Source organism: Zootermopsis nevadensis, unplaced genomic scaffold (assembly GCF_977971745.1).
Source record: "Zootermopsis nevadensis isolate Lab colony 2312 unplaced genomic scaffold, Znev_1.0 Znev_ptg000011l, whole genome shotgun sequence".
Lineage (NCBI taxonomy): Eukaryota > Metazoa > Arthropoda > Insecta > Blattodea > Termopsidae > Zootermopsis > Zootermopsis nevadensis.
In genome coordinates, this window is record NW_028259143.1 from 7,243,856 (window position 1) to 7,262,108 (window position 18,253).

At 35.0% G+C, this 18,253-nt stretch overlaps 2 protein-coding genes across 7 annotated transcripts in view; both read left to right on the forward strand.

Moving 5' to 3' along the window:
• LOC110828107 (leucine rich repeat protein connectin) overlaps nt 1-10,826 on the forward strand; it is a 288,857-nt gene extending 278,031 nt beyond the window's left edge. For all 3 annotated transcript variants that reach the window (XM_022060466.2, XM_022060468.2, XM_022060467.2), the window contains one exon: nt 2,051-10,826. In XM_022060466.2, the coding sequence (XP_021916158.1) occupies nt 2,051-2,601 (551 nt within the window). In that variant the 3' untranslated portion in view covers nt 2,602-10,826. The remainder of the gene's footprint in view (nt 1-2,050) is intronic.
• Nucleotides 10,827-12,529: 1,703 nt separating this feature from the next.
• Nucleotides 12,530-18,253, forward strand: part of Rh50 (Rhesus blood group-associated glycoprotein Rh50) — a 31,376-nt gene continuing 25,652 nt past the window's right edge. The window contains exon 1 of one of the 4 annotated variants that reach the window (XM_087347177.1): nt 12,530-12,771. The gene's annotated coding sequence lies outside the window, so the exon portion shown is untranslated. Of the gene's footprint in view, nt 12,772-15,837; nt 15,857-15,883; nt 16,035-18,253 lie in introns of those variants that run through there. The other 3 variants (XM_087347180.1, XM_087347179.1, XM_087347178.1) reach the window with 3 other exon arrangements.

Genomic DNA, 18,253 nt, shown 5'->3' on the forward strand with positions numbered 1-18,253 from the left:
TTACGCTCCTCCCCCTTTATCCTAAGGAAGGAGCCGCTGGTACCCATTGAAACGATGGCTTGGCGGTCCTCCAGAGCCGGATAGTGGTGAAGAGAGAGAGATTACTGCCGTTGTCGGGAATCGAATCCCGGACCTCCAGTTAATAGTCACTGTACTGAATGAACTTGCTGTTTATGTGCAGTGATAACTTGGCGGTACAGAAACCAGTGAGTGGGACTTAGACACAGAAACAAAATACTTTATAGACGTAGCCACTTGAAATTAAAATTAAATGTAGCTAAGTACAAAAAAAATATTTATAGTAAATGCTGCTTAGTAACTTAATTTGTATTGGCATAGAGTAGTTATAGTGATATAAAATACGTTATGAACTAGTAGATGTAAATAAATATTATACCAGACAAAATTCAATGCCAGTGACTTATACTCGTTGGGTTTTAAGCCGTCCCATTAATCGTTTGGGCAGACAATCACGTAACATAGAATAACCTCTACGACTTTGGTTCACTAATACTTGGTTAAAAATGGCTGGGATTTTAATTTAAATCTGTAGGAAACCTAGATAGATAATTTCACGGATTTAGACTCTTTAGTTCCTACGTATAATTAATTGTAACCTATTTTAATCTTATGGTGCGAAATATTTGCTAATTCTGTATATACTAGAAGATAATAGTTACTTAGCTCGTTTAGACATTCCTAGCCTTTTGTGTTAACCGAAAGTTTCTTACGGTGTTCACAAGAGCCCTTTCAAATAATAAAATGTCCATACATGACAATTGATTCTTTATTTCACACTTACATTTATGGGTTGTCGATTCAGCCCCCCCGACATCAACAGTACTGTACTGCAGATGATAATTCAGCCAGTGGAGATGTCTTCATTTGTCTCATAGGTAGCATGCTTTTAAAAATGACTGTGAATACAGAAAAAATTATGCCACAACAGCCACTGTTATAAAGACAATGACATTGCTTTTTTATGTTTATATAAACGGAAAGATAACATATTCTGTTCTACGTGACGTAAATTAGTGGTCGTTTTGTTTCCATTTTGTTTTAGCGCAGCAGAGAATATAATTGCAGGCAGAATGTTACGCTCCTTCTTTTTGTTAATTACTGGTCTGAGTACATTTCCGGCTTCATGTTCATAGAACAGTTTCCATGTCTCAGAGCGCCTAGATGTCTCTTGCGTTTCTTGAAGCATGGCGTTTAACGCGGAAACAACTTCACCGTTCACTGTCACGCTTATTTACCCATTTTACAGTCAGGTGTACCAAAGCTCGAAAAGATGTATTCAGAATATTGTTGTACATTTCAATATTTGACCGATATAAACCTGACTAAATTTGCCCAACATTGAAGATTTTTGTCTTCTGGGTTGTTGCGCTGTGTAGTCTGGTCGATGTTAGCCAACGTTTCAGAGGTCATACTGCCTCCGTCATCAGGGCGATGAAGATATCCGTCTTCTGGGTTATTGCGCTGTGTAGTCTGGTCGATGTTAACCAACGTTTCAGAGGTCATACTGCCTCCGTCATCAGGGCGATGAGTATGAAGATTTCTGTCTTCTGGGTTGTTGCGCTGTGTAGTCTGGTCGATGTTAACCAACGTTTCAGAGGTCATACTGCCTCCGTCATCAGGGCGATGAGTATGAAGATTTCTGTCTTCTGGGTTGTTGCGCTGTGTAGTCTGGTCGATGTTAACCAACGTTTCAGAGGTCATACTGCCTTCGTCATCAGGGCGATGAGTATGAAGGTTTCTGTCTTCTGGGTTGTTGCGCTGTGTAGTCTGGTAGATGTTTACCATCGCCCTGATGACGGAGGCAGTATGACCTCTGAAACGTTGGTAAACATCGACCAGACTACACAGCACAACAACCCAGAAGACAGAAATCTTCATAATCACCGCTGTGAGAACCTCAAATCTTACATTGCCCAACATTGTTTGTCTCTCCCGCTAAACAGCTTCAACTGAATTAGTATTGTTATGGAGCTCAGACTAACTCTCCATTTTGACTACATTTTTGATTCTCGATTGTTTATTTCGACAGGTAACAACCTCGTGTGCAACTGTCAGCTGTCGTGGGTATACCCACTGCGGAACGAGACAGCTAGTGACCAGATCCGAAACAGCTTGGACGAATTGACGTGCAAACCGCAGGTCGATGCCAAGAAGAAACTACTTGATGACATCGAGGAAAAACTACTGGAAGATATCGAAGGAAAACTGCCGGATGATCCCAAGAAAAATCTGCAATCTGATATCAGGAGACTTACCCAAGACATCACCGACTCTCTCCTTGGCAGCACCATGAAGCCACTTCGCATAGTTGACGACGATGATGTGTTCATCGAACAGGGTTATGACAGTTATGGACGCCCCGTGCAACCTAACTTTGTGACTACTGAATCCAACAGCGTTAAACATCTGTTCGATATCCCAATGCAAGATCTGCCCTGTCCGGAGAATGTGCACCGGGATCACGAAACGTCAGTGACTCCTGATCTCAAATCCAAGTCTGGGCAAGGACGTAATAAGAACGCGTGCATCTACCATTACATTGTATCCGCCATGTTTGTTTTGATATTAACTGTAATGTAGTGGTCATACGAAGGGATTGAGTCAAAGGGGATAGGACAAGTTGAAGCTCTTAAAGGATATTTGTGATTTTCGTTGTAAGAGTGTTTGTAATTATGTTCACTTGCCAAGAGACTTGGAGTAGGTGGCGAAATATTTCGCATATCAGCTACTTGTTTGTTTACCATTTGCTCCTTCACATTGTCAAAATCAAGCTAAAGAAATCTGAAATGATTAATATGTCAAAAACTGATAAAAACTTATCCAGAAGTGTTTATATTTTTCGTGCCATGTATTCACTAGTCGCATTGAAAGAGAAATGTACACTTGTTTTAGTGTTTCAGCTAACCCATCATTTACAGGACAAATTTCTTGGAAATAGAACCATTGTCAATCCACGGCGGTCTAGGGCAACACCTCGCGTCTTTTCAGAGTGTCTAGGCATCTCGTTGGCCCTTATTTTAAAGACAGTAACTTATCCTAAGGCAGTGTGAGCCACCTCCTTTCTCCTTAAAATATAAGAAGGCCTACATCGCACGTTTCTCTGGAAAATTAAAGGAATTGTGTTACAGAAAACTTGGGCCTATAGATTATTTAATTTCTGATCTCTCTGAGATATCAGAGTTTTTAAATACGAAAGTGCATTTTGTGAGCTGTTCACTTTAAATTCTGTATCTAAAAGCGTAAAAACCACTATTAGGTAATAGTGTTAACGGTTCAATGATAATTTCTTTCAACAAGAAATTGTGTCAGACCGCCCGAACACATTTAAGGATTGCACCCCTGAGACAGATCATTAGTTAAACAACGTTACGCATTAAATTCTGTGTACTTATAACTGTGATATCATTTTCTTGTTTCATCTCATGCAGTGACTGTAGTACGGTAATTTCTGAGGTGAAGGCTTCCGTTTGTTGGTGAGCGTAAATCAGTTTAGTACTTCATAATATCGTAGTTTTGTGAGTGGTTCTGCCGGATATAAAAGCTGATGCCAACTGCCCGACAACGGAGCAGAACTCATCTGGGTGACAAAACATCTAAAACCTTGTGTTCTAAAGCGGTGTTGCTTCAAATACTTATGGTACGAGAGTTTGGGTCCATTTAACTCGCATGGAAATTTGACAGAAAATCTTCATGCTGACAGTACTCCTTGGCAATTTTCTTTTAAATTTAATTATTATTATAAGCATTATCATATAGACGTCTGCTTATCTGTGGTCTACATTGTTTTGGCTTTGGTGTTCTGTTGGTGACACCAATTCTTACTGACACGAAGTGGTGATCTCCTGAGGGCCCCTTCACTTTGATATGAAATTTGAAGGATTGGTGAATTTGTAATACCTAAGTATATAAGTTAAATAGAGGTAAAAACATAGTCTCTGTACATGCAATGATATTTTCTAATATTCTAGTCCTTTCATGTTGTGTTCTTTATTATAATATAACGTCATATACTGGGAAACAGAGAAAAATACGATTTATTTTTGCAAATCGCAAATAAATAATGTAGCCACTCACTATAACATTCGATTAGGGAAAGAATATTCAATGTTTTGGGTAACACGTCGTGGTTCTTCTCATTTTATAAGCAGCCTTGTTGTATCCGACGCAGTAAAATCTCCCCCTTTCTTTCAGCTTGTTCGCTACCCAGAGAGGCATCCATTGAAATCATTCCATCTGTCCGAATGTACACATAAAATTACTCAAGAACAGATAAGTCTATTTTGGTTGAAGTTCGTGTTACATTTAAATTTTCTTTGATGGGAAAATTTTAACGATTAATTTACATATGAGAGTAAATACCTTTTTCGGCCTATCTCAGTGTGACAGGACACGATATTTGCCATGATTAGCCTTACTACCTGGGAAAGGTGAATCCCGCCCACACACAGCGAATTGACTGCAGACATCTCTGTCAGATGTCTTTGTGTCAAGGGTAAATTTTTATAAAATTACCATGTCAGTACCCCACCACGTGCATAAGGACACAGAAATATCTGTGGCAGAAATAAAAATACAGAATGTGGTTGTGCGTTGTACAACTGGAAGATGTTTTGTTTCTGAATTCGCCTTTATCACTTCGTATTATCAAGTAACTGCTTCTGTAAGTAACAGTTAACAGCATTCAGATTCCAGAAATTAAAATCCGACTACGTATATATTATTTTGAAGGCTTCAAAACAATTATATTTTTGGACTTGAAATTATGACTAATTTTAATTTCCTTGAGCCTGTTATACTTACATTTCTACAGTTTTTCTCACGCATCAAACGTCTCATTAAAACAATTTTATATTATTGTGTAAGACTGAAAATTATTTTTGGCGATGATCAGGATTTTCCATAGTAAATCACAAAATAATACTCAATTTTTAGATTCGTAACATAAGACTGCACTTTCCTGAAGTGCCCTATAATTTATTGCGTAAATGTAAGGCTGGTGACAGTACACACTGCTGGGTCACTGAAGACGGATGACTGTGTGATCAAGGCCCCACATAACAAAATAAAACGAGGCAACAAACATGGCAGTGCTGTATGGTTATGTTTCTGTATGTTCCCATTTGTTCTACACTGTTACAAATAAAACATCTGTCAAGATATGGAAATATTTACCTCTGGTAAAGATGTCTCTTAAATAGCTTCATGCGCTGGGACGCGAATTTGTAACAGGAACGGGTATGTACTTGATGCTAATATATAAACTATATAATATATTTATAGAAAATGTAGATATAATCTACAATAATTCAGAAAGAAACACATTTAAAAATAATTTTTATTAAGTAAGACAATTGCAAAATGTTCAGCAATTATTTATTCTTCAGTTAACTTCTTTTTCTCGAATCTTCAAATTATTTAATTAATATTCGATTTACTAAACCTTGCATTTATCTGGTGGTTATTTTCTGTTGTTATTCCAGATAAAAAATTAGATATGTAGGCTTAAGCGACTTAGGGGCATTTAATATTATGGAATATTTAATAAACGACATGATCACAGACTGTATATTCATTAATTTGTTACTAAAATCAGCCATAACACAGATTTAGATTAAATTATTCAAACTGTGGCATTATTTCCAATGGAATATTTTCGTGTGCCACGTGGTGATGTCGTGGGTGGGGTGGCTACGGAGGTGAAGTTTTCGCTGTCGTTAAAATGTTAAAAATTCTATATTTAAACTTTCGTCATCAAGTGTTGTTTTATGTGCTGTTTCTTTTTCACCAATCCCACTTGAAGTTTTTTTTATCTTTCATCTGAAATTTAAATGTTTTGCCACGTTTTGCAAAATGCAAAGAAACAAAGTTAATGTTTACATTAAATAAAATAAAGATTAAGTTCAGGAAGTAAGAAGTTTAGTGGCGTCTCTACTTGATCCACCTCGAGGGCCGGACTGTGGGACACTGAACGCGTGGAAGAGTCCAGTGCAGTTGTCTGCCGAGATTTAACCACCAGCCAAATTGAATGAGTTACGTTTGCTTACTGCGTTATAGCTTCGAGTACGAGAAATACTGTACTCCAAGGATGTTACATAAACGACTAATACATTAACAAAATAAATGTGATCAGTATCTATCATGTTTGTGTAAGAGGCAAATGAACGTCATTCTGCCATCTGGTGTACCTAAAGGAGTCTAATTTGTTTTTATTTTAAATACATCTTTTTTGTTTATTCACTAAAAATATTATTATTATTAAAATTAGTAGTAGTAGAAGTAGTTTGTAACCGTTTTTTAAATGTCTTGTACATAATTGTATTTAGATAAGTCTTGTGAATACAGAAGTAATTTGTGTAAAGGAACCGCTGACTTGGTAATTGGACACGTGTGTTTTGAAAATATGTGCGACAGTTTTAAGGTATTCGGGAGTGATTTTCTGTGTTCCTAAACAGTACCCATAGATCTGTGGTAGTTTCCAGGTCGAAATAACTAGGCTCTTACCGACAGTATCAAAAATTGGCAATTCGGAGCTTTGTTACGGTAGTATTGAACTTTTTCCTTCTTTAATTGTAAATAAAGAATTGCACTGGAGCACTATTTAAGAAAAACGTTTATAATTTAATGAATTGTAATCAAATAAATTATGTTAACATATTTTAGCTATGAAGATTAGTATCAGGAAGATACGTAGCTAAAATATTTGTAATACATACAATTTATTAAATTAAGAGAAATCCTGAAACATATTTTTAGGCCTACATAAATCATGGCATTTTATGACCTGATTATGCTTCTGTAATGCACTACTCCTGGTGATATTCTGGCTTTTGTTTTTTCTGAGATTTTACGAAAGGCTTGGCTAAGTATTAATGGCGCATTGTTTCTGTGTAGTAAAAAGTATACATAGAAAAGTTATTCTTATTTGATGCATCTCATCAATGGAATATTTAATCAGTGTCACAGTTTTATCACAAATCGAGAAAATATAAACAAAATAATTAAAAATGGCGGACTTTAATATAGTTTATGTCCATCCTTTAAGAGCTACCGACACTTCGAAGTAAACTAAAATTATTCATTTATTATTTCTTTTCGGAATGTTACTTTTTGCATACGGGATTCCTGGTTCTTCGCGATGTACTCCCGAATTACCTTATGAAGGTGGATTTTAATATTGCAAAATGTCAGTTTATTTCAAAACTTATAATAAAAGCATTGTTATGCTGTAAACGATTTAAACTGTATTATTGCAAAAGTGCTCGTGAATGTTTAAACAAAAAATTTTAAATTCCAAATATTCAAATTATTTGTAACATTATATATATATATATATATATATATATATATAATAAAAATTCAGTAAAATGATAGATTTGGTGTTTTGACGGTGGTAAAAATTTGTATTGTGGCTCTCTGTCTTGTGATGCCGCGTAGTTTTGTAGATGGTACGAAATTGTAATTCCAAAAGATGGAAGTGGTACGTCCCTCAAAAACTGTACCCATTGACAAGACTACCCAACGTCACAGCCCACAATACTAAAGTCCATGTTCATTAATAGGATTACAACAGTGCAAATAACTATATTATTTTAAATGTTCCGTGTATAATGAACCTTGCTGTTGTTCAGTGCTTATTGGTATATTAACCTAATACAATAGTACTACTACTACATACATCACATTAGTTTTTAGTATTACCAGTGTGTGTGGATGTGGTTATGTGTGTTTAGATGTCACGTTCTGCAATATGCATTGTGATTAATGCAACGTGACATTATATTATGTGCAACCTAAGAAGATAAGTGAAGTGGTTACAGGTGCACTACATCTACCCAGAAGGTTCTTTCCTCAAAAATTAACAATGACGTCACGATATTATGACAGTGACGGTTACAAACAATAAATCGTATCTGATATAATTCATACTTAACATTATATGTTATCTAATCACGTGTACTGTTATAATTTGTCTCGTATTATACATGTTTTGGTTTCTTTGAGTTTTAATTGATGTGAAATTGATTTTTCAATCTTTATGATAAGAGAATGTGCTTACGTATCATCTTAAGTTTGTTAAATTTGTTTCATCGTTGGAATATGGATATTTTGAATGTATTTAATGATGCAAGATGATTAATTAATGTTCACGTTTCTAAGCAAAATCACTATCAAACCAAATACTCAGTGGATACATTTATTAAAATAGCGATGTTTGTGCAATTCTCGACTATAGGGATTTGTTTTTGACAACAAAATAGATTTCACGTCAGTGAATATGAGATGAACAGGTAATTTGGAGTAATTTTAAGATGATAAATGTTGAAGGAGTGTTTTATCTAAAAAGGGTACTACTATAATTTTCACTTCGTTACGTTTTGTATTCGAAGGGCCGTTGTTTCTATAACATTTCTGAAGTTCGAACTCGACTTAAGAAATGTGGAATTTTTGGTTCATTTAGCCACTTTCTAGATAAATATTTACATAGGACAGAATTTGATCACAAAGGACAAAGGTAGGCTTTATGCAATGAATGATCAATAGAGATATTAACCCTATGGCAGTTTATGTTTTGTCATTTGATTTGTGTTATTCAGCGTGTCGTTGCTAACTGTTCCGATTATAACATGCTAATGTACTTGAATGTTTTACTGACAATGGATAATACGGTGAGAGCTTTAAACATGAAACATATTTTCAAAATAAGTTTAATTGCATGTTCGTATTGCACAAAATTAGTACAGTTAACCCTCGTTATAAACGCTTACGATATCCATGGTTTGATGCCCACATTACGAGGAGCGTTAATATTCTATCCACGGCCAAATTTTAAAGCCTGTTATCTGCGTCGAACCTTCTCCAGGCTTATTAAATCTGATTCAGATGATAAGTGGCATTTTGCTGTAACTCAAAAAGAGTTGTTTGAATATAATTTAAATTTATGGAATTTAGAATTATCTTAATTCGTCAGTTACAGATGTCCAAATGATGAAATTCTAGGTGTAGTGTTAAAATTACAAGAAGTTGGCAACCCTACAGCAATGCCGCTTGCAAACTTATGTTTTTCTTATCATTAATGTATCTTGCGTGATACAATTCATGTTCAGTGACAGATAACTCGTTATTTAGTGGAACCGGAAGAGTGACATATTATTAAGATATATTTTAATGTAAAGCGACAGGGTATTAATCTGTACGCAGAGTACAAGAATTTATAAATGTCCATAATTTTACCACCTTTCTTCTGATGTACCAACGAAAAGTTCCCGAACCTGCGTTATTAAATTTTAACCAATTATCGCCCTTTTAGGAATTGTTGTGTAAGGACCTCCTTACAAATACAATGCTCTCTCTGATACGTGGATAACATTAGCGCTGTTAACGTTGAAAATTTTAAACTTCATGCTGGATTAAAGTAATTGTGTTTACAAATGACGTGGGACTTTTTGCTGTATTGAGTTCAACGTTCTTTCGTTATGTATACGTGAAAGAAATTAATGTTTTGAATGCCATTATCATCGAATTTCCAAATATTTTAAGATGATATTGGCAAGAAAATTACATGACAATGAATACAGGTTAGAGTTATACAGAATGTTCTAAAATGTTCTATACACTTTAAAGCAAATTATTTACATACATTTACAAAACTTATTAGACTCAACTCTACTTTGCATTTAACGTTCTGTCAAAAGTAAACAACTTTCGAAAACTTGTTACCAACCTAGAAAAAATGACTATGTTTCTAATCTCTGCATGTTATGGCCTTGCAACTACGTATGAACTGTACAGATGCATTTTGAACAAGTTGCAGTATTTGAAGTCCGTTACATTTTAAGATCAATAATAAATACTCTTTTTATATGACATTTGGCCAAAAAAAAATGCTATAATGCTGTACTGTATGTTCAGTAACTAAGTCAAATATTCAATTGATTTTACCAGTTAAGCTTACATTAATGTTTTCGGAGTTATTTGGATAGTCTCAATGATTTCATGTGAGAAGGTGTGGACATTCATGGGCTTCTTGAAGGAAACAGTTTCATTGGGTCAATGACAAGAAGTTTTTATAGAGGGACTGTGTGCTTCTATTTCGAAGTTGCGAGGAGCTTGAATTGTCAATATTTGGCTGAACATACTTGATACACTTGGATATCGAAATGCATTAGAATTTTATAATTAATAATTAATTATGAGGTAATTTGAGTGTTGGAATATCCAATCTAATCTGAAGGGTGTTCCATTCAAAATGTGTTTTATAGATACCTCATAATTTCAATTTCCTTCAAAATATATAATTTAATTTTTTTGATTACAGTGTCATGATAAATTAGAAAGCAATAAAGCATATAATATTAATAATATACCGATCTTGTAGCGGGCTGAACTGAGTTTATCGCTGGCTGTACTTTGTCTACCCTCGGACCTAAGATATTCCATCCGGTTCATATATTTTGAAAATATACCTATGTATTTTATATATTAATGTTGTTGCCCTCTGTTTCCTGTTTGTTTTGTTCTGTAATTAACTATTTTTTACTAAGCCACGCATCATTTATTGGAGAAGAAAAATACTTAGCAATGTGATCATATTTATGAGAGCGTACATTGTCATTCACGATTATTAACTCGTCCATGTAATATTTAGTTTGCAGCCTATTAATTTGCACTTGTTTGTAATATTTTGCTCTTTTAGACTCTATTTTCAGCTCTGATTAAGAAACTATCATGTCAACTCTGACATGTTTAAATTTTTGTTGTGTACCTGTCAACATATCGAATTTCTGTCTCAATAAATGGTAAAAGCATGTGTTCTTTCATTTTCAGTACACGAAATACCACAATGTATAAATGATGATAAAATGCACTTTAAAGTGAGTCACTTCATAAGTAGTTAGTATTTATTCTCCTGAATTTAATTAAGCTCGAACTAATACAGTTGAAGGCGCTAAAAAAGCAATATTAAACAGTTGGCTTAAATACTCACAACATACTCAGAATTTGAAAACTGAAGCTACTGCTGAAAACATCACAGGTGACAGTTGATAACTTTGTGGTTAGTTTACAAGGAGTTCACGAAGTCGATGGAACTCACATTGAACACACAAAGATTGCATGTACATAAACGCTATGTGAGTTATTCATATATCATGTGATTCTATAACCTAAAAAAGTTACTAATACACCGTCCATCGAAAATAGTACGTCTTTTTTTTCCTTCTGAATATCCAAAAAATGACAGACTGCCTTACGTCATTGTAAAAATTGTTGTAAAATATATCTACTCTTCTGTGAGAAAATGCTTTGTAATATTCGTGTCGTAAATCAGTTTCGGGCCGGAATTAAACGGGGTCAACTTTACAATCTCATTAGAATAATATGTTTTTGACTTTGGCTTTAGACGTCATCAGTTGTTTACGACGTTCGGATGTTTTTGAGAGGACTCCATCTTGCTAACACATCGTAATGGTTTCGAAAGTAAACAAGCGCATCAAGTCATCTGTTGCCTTCAACTCCTGTTATGTCGTTTATATGATATATTATGTAAACTGTTGATTTACACTTGTCATTATATTTTCCGCATTTTACCGTCATTTGCCATCCATATAAAAAGCAATATCTTGTTTAGACGTTTAATTATGTGCCTGTCAGTGCATCGTTTACCTGTCTCAATAATATCAATATTGAATTAAAATAAATAGATCTAATATATAAAATACCTAACTAGGTCCGGACGTGTATCAACAAGTGATATAATTTATAAATGATGAAGGTGATAATAATGTTGATGATGACTGAATTAGTCATTCTTGTAATGGGATTTGAGAGACGTAAGTTCTCACTGCTGTGATTATAACGATGGCTGTCATCTGGGGTATTGGGGCGTGTAGTCTAGTAGAAATTTAACGGCTTTTCGAAGGTGCTTGCTGCCTCCATCATCAGGGACCTGTGTTGGAGGTGACACACAGTCACATGAAACGATTGTTATGGAACTGTTGTCTCATGTGACTCTCGAATTTAAAACAATGGTGTCTTCTCGATGAAACCACAGTGTCCAGTTATATGAAACCAGTTTCATGAAACTCATTTGCTCTGTGTATGACTTTTGTAGGTCTCGTTGGATCTGACAAAAAGTCCGTATGAATTCTCAGATATTTCATATACGCCATCGATGAGAGATCAGTCCATGGGAGGATCTTTACTTATACGAAACACCCGTATATAATGGACGGTGTAAAGACGAGAGACTTGGACATAATGGTAGGATAAAAGCGTTTATTTCATTGTCAAATAATAAAATTAGACTTTGAAGTATTTTAAATACTATCTGCATCTGACTAGACTATTTTATTGGTATATTTCTTGCATTTTGAGGTTTATTTCCAGTTAAGTTTGAACAAAACGTGAATGTATTCTCTTACTATTCGATAGAAAATTCTATCACACCGTTCAATACATGATTAAACATAAAGTGAAAGTTATTATTGCCAACTTTACAGTAAAACAGCCTACCTTCGGACTTCAGTCTGAATCTACCTGCCGAGTGGCAGCATTCGAAGTCAAGTTTCTGGAGTTTGAGAGTATGGTCATTGAACAGCTAGAGTACGGTCAAATTTTACCTGGAAGTAATGTAAACACCGCAGTGAATATTTATAGCTACATTATTAACTATACACAATACAGGATATTAATTTAACATCTGTTACAATAATAATTTGAAAGCAATTATGAGTACTGCAATAATGCCTTGAGGTAAGTGTATAATAGGGCTATGTTTGTAAATTATTATTTTTATTTCTGTTATGTAGATATAGTAATTAGTTTTCGTAAAGTGTAACGAGTGTTAATATCTATGTGGTACCTCCTTCTTACCTAACTTGTTAGAATTATTTTAGAAATACATTTCTCCAGCCTCCTGTGTCAAAGAAATCGACAATATTTCGTCTGGTATACCGTTTCTGAAGACTGCAGAAATACGTAGTCGGGTTGCAACAGCCATGAAAGCGGTGGTGGACATTTCCAAGTCTTAAGTTTGACAATGATTTTTTTTAATTTTTGTTAATGTCCGATTTATGTAATTTATTTTTATGACAAATAGAACACATGTCAGCGTGACCTTTCTATTACAACAACGAAATCCCACAGTTGGTACAGTGTCTTAAAGCAAAATACTATTTTTTTAGAGTCTAAACTTTAGACTCTACAGTGACTCAGTAGGGTTTAAGATTCTCACGGTGGTGAGGACAAAGTTGGCTGCATTCTGGGCTGTCCTTACTGCCTCTGTCATCAGGATCGCCCAGATTATGGTGGCAGTAGGACCTCTGAAACGCTGGTAAACTTATACCAGTCTACGCAGCGCTAAAACCCAAAATACAGACATCTTCGTTCTCACCGTAGTAAGAAGCTCAAATCCAAACATGATTTTTGGATTCAGCTGGCTGCGAATGGTGTAAAATGACAGCATTTTTAAAACACTTTTGAGGCCTCACAAAAGTTTAGTGATCTGAATAAATTTTAATTGTTAAATAAGACCGCTGGAATTTATCGTGGGTTTATTCGGTATAATTTGTGTAGGCCTATATGTTTATATGCGAAAATTGTGACGTATTTGTGGCGAGATATTGGCATCATTTAAATACAGAAATGATTGAACATCGATTTACAATAAACAAATACCAGAAATACCACGGCAGTAATTAAAATATGCTGTATGTGCGTGGAACAAATTAGCAAGTGTAGGATGACTGATGTCTGGCGCTTTTGTAACGTTTCTCGGAATGAAAAAAATAACTTCAATATAAAATATTTGAAGTTTGAATTACAAACAGCTGATATCATATCATTCTGACATTGAATTAAGGGAATTGAAAATTATGTATAGTGCTTGGTAAGAAGGGCTTAAGGCAAATGTAATTTTATCGACTTATGCCCTTTTTTTCTAGGACTAGCAAATCAAATATCCATGTTAATTAAAATGGGTTGAAATGAATATACAGCTGGGCTTTGCTGAACAAAATCCCATACCAATGTAAGTTCTGTCGGAGAACTTTACAAAATCAAATTAAACCAACCACCGACACCAAAACCAGAATGCTATTGTCTTGCCACAACATCTGTAAAATTGTAATTATCGTAACACGTGTTATTATTCTTGTTCCCGATTAAAGTAAACTACAAATACTGTCAGATATGTCAAAAGTCTTGAACTTATCTAATCCAATTCAATTTATAGCTCTACTTCCTTAATTAACGTTAAATAGGATGTAATATTAAATATCAACAATTGATCACACGTACTCTTAAGCTTACACTTCACAGTAATAGTTTAAAATACTTTTAATTCCAAGGGGCAGAATCTTTTTGAAAAACTAATTATGGCCCATTTGGGTAAGACATTTCTCGCCTCTTTTTACACTATAAAGTCAATTACTTTTCACAAAAGCCCGTCACTGGTTCTTCCGTCTCTTGGATACATGTTTTCTATACAAACCTCACATTAACTTCACATGTCGAATATGAGTCCTGTTGATATCCTTAATCTCCCGTCCTTTTTATCTGGAGCGTTACAATTCCTAGCGTGGCATTCAGAATAAATTCGGTTTCCCAAAAATAAACGAAATGAAAACACAGTAAGCCTCTGAGCGATTGTTTCATCCACTGTCCTTTGCTTTGTGGTTAACTTGTATATTTAATGTGTGTATCGGGTTTTATTGGTGATTTGTATAGTGCGTGGGGGAGCTGGCTTTCCAGTTGAATTATAAATTATTTTAGGTTTTGGCTGGCGTCTGTGTAAAGAGATGTTTTTGGTATGTTTTATATTGACATGTAGACTTAACTAAATTCTTTGAATACATTCTAAAAGCAAGCTACAGATAAATGATGAATTTCCGTGCTGTTTAAGTTTGGCTCACAGCAAAATCAGGTCACGTTTTGGCATCAAAAGCTGTGTACTAGAATTGGTCGGAAGGAAATGCTGCTGTTGTTCACGACTGGTTTGCTTCGTTATTTTAATCTTTTCAATGTTGACTTTATTCTGTCATGTAAAATATGTCTCCTTGTTTCCTTCCGTACCATTTACATGTGGTTAAGCGATTATCGAGCTGTAATATACGGACGGACAGGCACACATAACGAACGTAAAAGACACATTTTTCGATATTTTCATTGCGAACACGCTAAAAAGACTATTAGATTTTCTGAAATGAAATTACTAAAACACTTTGTTAGTGTTTGTCAGACAAACAGCAAAACGAACATACAGGATAAAGATTATATAATTTTAACATAGTAGATACAAAACATAATTTAATTCATCACGTACAAAGAATGTAAGATGAAAGATAAAACAAATACTCAAAAATAAACGATTTTGGAGAGGTGATGTAGGAGGAGCTGTGAATATAAAATTGTTGAAGTGTGATTCGCCTTTCAGGACCGACAGACTTATAGGCATTCCTGTTTAGAATATCTCGCTAAGCCACAGAATTGAATTAAATTTGGTAATTTTCAGACCCCAGACGCGTTACCTTCTGGAAAATAGCTTCCAGTAACATTTTGGCTTATTCCAAGACCAATCTGAATATTTTGTGAAAAATAAATTCTCACCTTGCTGGGAATCGAACTCAACCATCCAGTCTGTATTAAGTGACATTTCGTAACTTATCCTCATGTGTGAAAGCTTATACAGGCCTACAACAGTTGTATTACAAATGTTTTCCATTTTATCTTACTTCAAGTCTTGTGCAGTGTGTTTGACATTACCCAAAGCAACGTGAAGCTGTATAATCGCTTCTATTGGTGACAGCGTACGATATGAGTGGGAGGGGGAGACTGTTCGGTGAGTGATCCAGTGCTGAAGGGTTTCTGTATGATTAGTGTAAGTGGGTGAGGCTGAGCCTGTAATACGGATGTAGATTATATTGAACCAGGACTTCATCATCACACGGTTCTAATATAAGCATTTCCCATTTGATCTAACTCGTCACATCGTTAGTGTAATTTTGTATTTGTCACTGGTAAGTTTGGATCATTATTAATTAATTGATCAAAACTATAAAAATGGAATATTTATTATTGAAACTTAATGTATTAAGTTAAATTTCAGGTTCTAATGTGTGGCTAGTATTAAGATGGCTGTCTTCTGAACTGTTGCACGGTGTAGTGTGGTTGAGGTTTATCGACGTTTCAAAGGTATTTGTTGTATCGCTCTGATAATGGGGGCAGCACACACTTCTAAAATGTCACTAAGCTTCTATCGGACCATACGGTGCAACAATCCATAGCACCGAAATCTTAATTGCTTATAATTGTGAGTTAGTTTATGAGAGATCACAAATTTTCCGCGTTTCTAGATGTCATATTACTGCATTGTCAAACGGAACGAAAATACTATAATTGCATCTGTTGCTTTGTGTTGGTGTGTAACTTTGTCACTTAACCTAAGGTGAGAATTCAGATTAATAGTGCTTGAAAACATAGTTCTGAGGAAATAGAAAGCCGGTATAGAAAATTATATAATCAAAAACTAGATCGGTGAGGCGCGGAGACACGAGGATTGCAAACAAAATTTTAATTGTATATCTGACGGAAAGAGATATTTTTGAGACCTAGACGTGGATTTGAAGATAACATTAAAACTGTGTTTATGTTAGTGCGTTTTTTCTTGAAGGGGGAATCTTAATATGAGAAACTACCAAGAAAACTGTCATCGGGAATTCGTCGTCACTTACACTGAACTGATTGTCCGCCCGCATCATAAATTGACGTATTTATATAATGATATCATGCATCCTAAGTGAAACTAAAACCAATTGTTTTTGTTTCCTATTGTTTCGGTATAAAAAGCGCTGAGAAATAAACATGTCGGTTTTCGTGCACTTCCGGATCTAATAAGATTTCTTTGCGCCAAATATTTAAATTTAATAGTAAATTCATAGTTGCTAACCTCTCCCTCTCTCCATCCGCCCTCCTTCATGTCTTTATCCGAGTTACCGACTATCTTATGATTTTAAACGAGTCCCGATAAAATTATTGCAATAACCAAACAGTTAGACTCCTCATGTCTGCGAGTAACAGGGCCTATAGCACGTGACCTACTTTGTTGAACGTCTCACTTTGGCACATCCACACGATTTGTCATCCTGCCATTTTTATTCTAATTCCCAGTTATGCTTTGTTTTCGTAAATTACCTTGTTCGATTCTAGGAGTGGGCTATTTTGTTCGAGATGTTTCTCTATTTCCCTCGGTTCCTCCTCAGTAACAGAATTTTAAAGTAGGCCTCGACCACTTCCTTTAATGACTTCCCCACCTTCCTCTCTGTCGGTACTGTGTCGTTGATAGAGTCGCTGTTTAACGGCGCAATGTACACTCAGTCAGAAAAATCGATTTCGGAGTTATTAATTTAAAAATATTAATGCGTGTCCATATAATGATATTCTACCAGGCCTATTTACGTTTCTTCAGTTGGTAGACCAAGAGACGTTGGCAATTCTGTCACTTGCAGTTACAGTTCAGTAATATTCAGCATATGATTTATTACGTCAGCAATTTATTTACTGATTAGTGTTTGTGCTACGTGGATTTGCTACCTATTTACATAATTCCAAGAGCTACGATCATCCACAAGTTATTTCTGGACACCCTATTAACATGCCACTGCAAATTTTACAGGATCAAAATAACAGTCATTCTTCCGAGCCGCTGAATATCGTAGTGCAGTTTTTAAATGAAAATGAAACAATTTCGGTTGTACTTCCAACTATTATGTATGGGTGTAAAATTTGGTCTCTTTTTAGAGAATCAGAACTATGTAAACATGAGCTATTGAAAATGTTGTTAAATAAACAGAGAATAGGATTCCTTATAAGTGATATCAGACCGTGATAATGTTTCTACCATGAGAATACAGTTAAGTGCGGACATGTTCCCATGCTTCTAGTGGGATTCAAAACCACTAGCTCAGCTCACCTGACTACTTGAATCAACTTTCTTTACTTTTAAATAAAATGTAGATGAAGATGTTGCAAATAAAAGTTACAGAGACAAATGCACTACGTACAAAATCCTATGATTTACGTTTTTAAACTGAGTCCGTTTTGAGAAGCAGTGAATTTTGAACTGAGCGTACATAAGACATGAGATCAAAAGTCTTTTAGAACTAATCTTATACAATTAACTTCTTCTGATTGTTCTTGCATTATCAATTATTATCATGTTTCTATGAATTTAACATTA